A 6776-nucleotide genomic window follows, 5' to 3' on the forward strand; every position below is an offset into this window, starting at 1 on the left:
TATAATGTTTTTTACTTATCACAATCTAGTATTTTATAGAAGGTGAAAGGGAAAACAAGTATGAATAGGAAATGAGTTGTTAGACATTGATATAGTAAAACCAAAATTAATTGAACTTTTCCCATAGATATTTCTAATTAGGCCATATTTTTCAGGTTCAGTGTATCTTTATTAAATTGGGGATATAAGGACTAGACATTTTTGTACCAAAATGGTAATAAGAACTCTTTACCTCTTATAATTTAAGTAGCTCAGTGTCAACATAAGATAAGGTACCATTTAGATAATAAAATAATAATCTTCAGTTTGTCCTAGTTGAATATTTAGTTTTCAATTAAAGGCATTTGTGAATATAATTAGAACTTGAACTACGTGTCTTTTCCTCCAGTATCTTGTATACTCATAAAGATACCTAATAATTATATTTAGAGCAATCATTTCAGTCCAAAGAACATATTCTAGGCTTCTGAAGGACTCTTACTAGATTAGCGTTCCTTTTCTCCCTTTATCTCATATGACACAAAACACAAGATTTGATGGGTGTCATAAAAATAAAACTATGTCTTGGGCTAAAATGAGTCAAAGTGAAAGCAGTTTAGTCTAAAAAGTCTTCTGCATTCCAGTAGAGACTAGAATTACTGAAATACATCAGAGATGGACTTGATATTTTTCTGTGGGTTTTAGGTTATATAGAAACTAGAACTTTAAAACTTTTCCCTGATTTCCTTTTCTCATTTCCTTCCTGTCCAGTATTGCCCAATGTAATTTTTCTATATAGTTATTTTCCCAGAATTACTATTAGTTCGTAGGAGTTTTAATACCCATTTTTGATAAGAACAAAATTCCTTCCCCAAATTGGGTTAGGCACTAAAGGGTCTAGAGATAGCTATCCTCTCCAATAGATCTTTCTTAAGGAGGAAAAGAGAATATTATGCTTTAGAAGTCTGGTTTACTGATCTATTTAACAAGACAGAAGAAAAGGGAGAACAAGATAGGCAACTTTTCATACAAACTGTACTAATTACATTTTTCACTATGAAATTTGTAATGACTGAATTGTGAAAGTTGTTCCTTGCTAAGTATTTGTTATTTTATTTTATTTTTTGCTTCTCAGTGATCACAGTACCTAAGTTGCCAAAAACTGGAGTCAAGAGTCAGGAAATGATCATACTTTCACAGAAGCCTGACTAATGAAATAAAGAAAAAGTTTGCTTTCTCTTTTTTTCATTTCTTGTATTTAAAGATATTAACTGTCACAACAATAAACCAAGTGAATAAAAACTTGTTCACTTTTTTCTAGTCTTCTTTCTAGTTTTTCTCCATTAGTGATTAATGATAATTGTTTTAATTTAAGTTCTCTGGGAAGTACATTTTTTGAGAATGAGATGAACAAATGGACCCTGAGAGGATCTGGAATAATTACCTTAGTGGCAGATCTGACATTGCCCAATAAATTATTTAGCTACCATTGGAATCAGAAAAAAGATTCAGCTATCTTGGGTACCAAGTACTATAGTGAAAGGAATTTACAGAATAGATTCATGTACTCCAGATAAATGTGCTATCATGTTTTTAGATGGAGGTTTCTATTTTAGGGGCAGATCTTGTGAGTAAATGAGGGTAGACTTATAGTAGAAATTTGGAAAAGCAGGGCATTATAATAATTCCCATTTAGCTATCTAGTCCAGTCGGTTATCTCTGAAAGACCAAACAATATATTTGTGGCTTCATATTTAATTAATTTAATTAAGCATATCTTCTATAGCCAATAAGGTAACATCTTTTCCATAAATGTGTTAATTATATTTAAGTGTATGTATTAAGATACCCAATAACAGTATAATGATTTATTTAATTTTTACATGAATACATGAGAATATTAGATTATAAGATTGACAATCATGCAAAACAAAAAAATCTGGAAAGATCTCTATGAAATAATACAGAGTAAAAAATCAGAATGAAGTACACATTAACTTTAATTATAGGAGGAAGGCAAGTGATACTAAACATCTCTATACAAAATAGGAAAACTGTTATATGCTTTGAAATTAACTAATTTAGAGATTTCTGGTTAAGGTGATGATGGTACGGGTTTCTAGGCAAAATTAACTTCCTAGGGCAAAACTGGCTTCCACTCATTAACAATCATGATGGGCTACAGGACAACAAAACCAAAGAATATATTATTTGGCTTCATTCCATAAAGAATAGAATAGCCAGCTACTGAAGCTAGAGCCACTCCAGGGATTATAGATCTCACAAGGAAACTGGGTAAAAGTCAGTATAAATTTAAAAAATATATAAAAACGTGGGTTTGTAAGCTGCTTAGACTTTTATGTTACTTATAGTAGTCATTTCCCCCTTTTTATAAGCTCTAATATTCAGACTCTAAAGCATTTCCTCACTTCTGAGGGGAACTTAGCTTGTCTTCTTATGTCACCAAAAAGGAATTAGCATAAGCCCATGGTTTCTTCATCTTGTATGCTTACCTATCTAGTATGTGCCTACCATATGTGTTCATTGATGCAGATTTTGCTATATGCTTCTATTTTCCCTGGTAATTTACTTAATTAAACATCATAAACCTATTACATTATTTATTAACAATGCTTTGTTAGAAAATTAATCTATATATTTTATATATGGTAGGAGAGTGGGTTCAGCACATAAGAATTACCTGGACATGGGACTAGTTTCTCAAAGGAAAAGTCTTTATTGTTATAGAAAACAGGATGGGACCAAGCAGCATCAGGGAGCTGGGTTGGTTAAGGGGATATTCTAGCATGAGTGTTTTATAGGGAAAGGTAGGGAGGAAGATGTTTACTCTTTGCTCATTGGCTGGACCCTCTCAAGATGATGCTCACTTCTTAACCATAGACAATTTTGAGATGAACAAGAAATATAGCGGGACCCAAGATTTCTGGCAACCTGTCTTACGAGGACCCAAGTTCATTTCATGTAGATGTGTGATTAACCATGTCCTATTTACCACAACTCAAGCCCCCTGTACCTGTTCTGGTGGGCAACTTGTTTTTCTTTCCATGTCCCTGACTACAAACAGAAGCCTATTACATATATAAACTATCCATGTTATCACCTGAATCATCATCCTGGTAAGACTTAAACTGGCAGCTTTATAGGGCTAGGGGTAAGAGGAGTGCTAAGTCTCTAAAAATTGGGAATTGTATTTTCCCCCTATTTTGGGAAAAGAGGAAGTGATTTCCAGAATCAGAAGTGGATAAGAGTTTTTTTTTAAATAAGAGTTTGAATCATCTGGAGAGAGAAGAATGTTAATTACCAAATCTGATTATAAACTAGTATATAGATTTTTCTCAAGATTTAATGCAATGCACTAGGGAAGGCATTCAATATGGATAATGCAAAAGCTTCTAAAGACATAAAAGTGCTATAGAGCAGAGATGTCAAACTCATTGAACCAGATTAAAAAGTAAATTGTGACATGTTTAGTGAAATAAAATATATCAGATAATATTTGTGCCTTCCTAAATTGATACTTGTACCCCAGGGATCTAATTATATTTTAATTTTATACTATTACTCCACAATATTTGGGACTATGGTCTTTGCTAAACACACTACAGCAGATTTATGGAGGAAATTTAAACTAATTTATTCAATTCTACCCCACTTTGATAAGAATTTCAATCAATTTCATATCTTTAGAGTACCTGTGGAAGTCTTGAATTGTAGTGATATGAAACATCCTCATGGGCAAGGAATAGGAGGCAGAGCTAAGATGGCAGAGTGAAATCATGAAAATGCTTGAGCTTTCCCAGTTTTCCTACATGAACCAAGCCTCTGAACAGAGTCTGATGGAATGAAACCATTATCCAGTTCTAGATTAGAAGGATTTCAAGTAGATCAGTCCCACTGGGGGTAATCGGAATGTTTAGTTCAGCTTAGATGGTATCCAGGAAATCCAGCGAGAGGGCCTTAATCTCAGCAGAGAAACAACAACTGGGACCTTTGGTCCTCACTCAGTAGCAGAGCAGACAGTGAGGTAGCTTTCAGTCCCAACACAGAAGGCAAACTTCCAGCCTGGGAAACCAGGCTGTTGCCTGAAGAGAACAGGTAGGGTTACCACACTACTGTGAGCAAAACACCAAACAAAGAGCCCCAAACAAAGGGCCCAAAGTTCAGAGTGTCATGAGAAGCTTGGGACAGCACCCCCTCTACCCAATGAGCAGAGCTAGATTTTTTTAAAGGCAGAAAAAAGGCAAAATAAAGAAAATGAGCAAGAAAGAGAAAAAAAATCTTGACCATAGAAAATTATTTTGGTGACAGGGAAGACTAAAACATCAATTTAGAAGAGGACAAAATGCCCACATGGGAAATCTCAAAAGGTGATATGAATTGGTATCAAGCCCAAAGAGGCTTCTTGTAAGTGAAGAAATGAGAGATATGCAAGAGAGAGTCAATATCTTGGAAAAGGAAGGACAAAATTTGAAAACAATTCCTTAAAAATTACAATTGGACAAATGGCAAAAAAAAAAAAAACTGAAGAAAACATTTTGAAAAGTAGAATTAATCAAATGGAAAAAAGATTGAAGAAAAAAGTGCTAATTAAAGAAAATCATACATTAAAAATTAGGAAAATTAGAAAAAATGGAAGCTAATGACATACGGAATCAAATCAAGAATCAAACAAACCAAAAAGAATGAAAAAGAAAATGTAAAATACTTCATTGGAAAAACAGCCAATCTAAAAAAATAGATCCAGAAAAGACAATTTAAACATTACTGATCTCCCTGAAGATCACAACCAAAAATAGAACCTGGATAGAATTTTTCAAGAGATGATCCTGGAGGACACTGATACATTGTTAGTGTAATTGTGAATACATCCAGCCATTCTGGAGAGCAATTTGGAACTATGCTCAAAAAGTTATCTAATTGTGCATATCCTTTGACCCAGCAGTGTTTCTACTGGGCTTATATCCCAAAGAGATCTTAAAGAAGGGAAAGGGATCTGTATGTGCAAGACTGTTTGTGGCAGCCCTCTTTGTGGTGGCCAGAAACTGGAAACTAAGTGGATGCCCATCAATTGGAGAATGGCTGAATAAATTGTAGTATGTGAATGTTATGGAATATTATTGTTCTGTAAGAAATGACCAACAGGATGATTTCAGAAAGGCCTGGAGAGACTTACATGATATGATGCTGAGTGAAATGAGCAGGACCAGGATCACTGTATACTTCAACAACAATACTATATGATGATCAATTCTGATGGATGTGGCCATCTTCAACAATGAGATGAACCAAATCAGTTCCAATTGAGCAGTAATGAACTGAACCAGCTACACCCAGAGAAAGAACTCTGGGAGATGACTATGAACCAATACATAGAATTCCCAATCCCTCTATTTTTGTCTGCCTGCATTTTTTATTTCCTTCACAGACTAATTGTACACTATTTCAAAGCCTGATTCTTTTTGTACAGCAAAACAACTGTTTGGACATGTATACATGTATTGTATTTAATTTGTACTTTAACATATTTAACATGTATTGGTCAACCTGCCATCTGGGCGGGGGGAAGGAGGGGAAAAATAAGAACAAAAGGTTTGGCAATTATCAATGTTGTAAAATTACCCATGCATATATTTGGTAAATAAAAACTATTAATTAAAAAAAGAGAGATGATCCAGGAAAACTGCCCTGATGTAGTAGAACCAGAGGGCAAAAATAGCCATTGAAAGAATCCAATTATCACTTTCCAAAAAGAGGTCCCATAGGGAAAACCCAAGAAACACTGTTTCAAAACTCTAGAATTATAATCCCAAGGAATAAAAAAAGATCTGCAAACTACCAGAAAAAAATTCAAGTACTGAGGAACTGGTCAGGATTACCCAGGATTCAGCAGCTCCTACAATAAAGGATGGGAAGGCCTGGAATACCATTATTTCAGAAAGCTAAGGACCTGGAATTGCAACTAGTAATCAATTGCAACTTGAATATCATCTTTAAGGGGAGGAAACAGATCTTCAATGAAGTAAGGGACTTTTATTCATTTCCATTGAAAAGACCAGAACTAAATAGAAATTTTGATCTTCAAAAACTAGTCCCAAGAGAAGCATAGAAAGGTAAACAGGAAAGGGGGAAAAACTATTGATATTCCTAGGTGGGGAAATATTTGTAACTTTTTTAAAAATGTGTTATTTTTTTTTTAACACATAATTGCGTTATGAATCATGTTGGGAGAGAAAAATCAGAGCAAAATGGGAAAAAACCAAGGGAGAGATAACAAAAAAAAAGTGACTATAGCATATATTGATTTATATTTAGTCTCGTTCTTTTTTTTTAATGCAGATGGCATTTTCTGTCCAAAGTCTATTGCAGTTGCTTTAGATCGCTGAACCACTGAGAAGAACCAAGTCTTTTATAGTTTATCATCACACATTCTTGCTATTACTTTATACAATGTATTTGTTATTCTGCTTGTTTTGCTCAGCATCATTTTATGTTAATCTTTTCAGGCCTTTCTAAAGATCAGCTTGTTCATCATTTTTTATAGAATAATATTCCATTACTTTCATGTACCACAGCCTATATAGCCATTCCTCAATTGATGGGCATCTAACTCATTTTCCCATTTTTTGCTATCACAAAAAGAACTGCTACTAACATTTTTGCACATGTGGGTCTTTTTCTTTCCTTTAAGATTCCTTGGGATACAGATTCAGTAATAGGCAGATTTTTTATAACCCTTTGAGCATAGTTTCAAGTTGCTTTCCAGAATGACTGGATCA

At 34.0% G+C, this 6776-nt stretch overlaps 1 protein-coding gene across 7 annotated transcripts in view; it reads left to right on the forward strand.

Moving 5' to 3' along the window:
• The window catches only part of LOC141554907 (disintegrin and metalloproteinase domain-containing protein 18-like), an 81756-nt gene extending 80475 nt beyond the window's left edge, over positions 1 to 1281 (forward strand). For all 7 annotated transcript variants that reach the window (XM_074287303.1, XM_074287305.1, XM_074287304.1 and 4 more), the window contains one exon: positions 1115 to 1281. In XM_074287303.1, coding sequence (XP_074143404.1) covers positions 1115 to 1130 — 16 coding nt within the window. In that variant the 3' untranslated portion in view covers positions 1131 to 1281. The remainder of the gene's footprint in view (positions 1 to 1114) is intronic.
• The last annotated feature ends 5495 nt before the right edge of the window (positions 1282 to 6776 follow it).

Source organism: Sminthopsis crassicaudata, chromosome 2 (genome assembly GCF_048593235.1).
Source record: "Sminthopsis crassicaudata isolate SCR6 chromosome 2, ASM4859323v1, whole genome shotgun sequence".
NCBI lineage: Eukaryota > Metazoa > Chordata > Mammalia > Dasyuromorphia > Dasyuridae > Sminthopsis > Sminthopsis crassicaudata.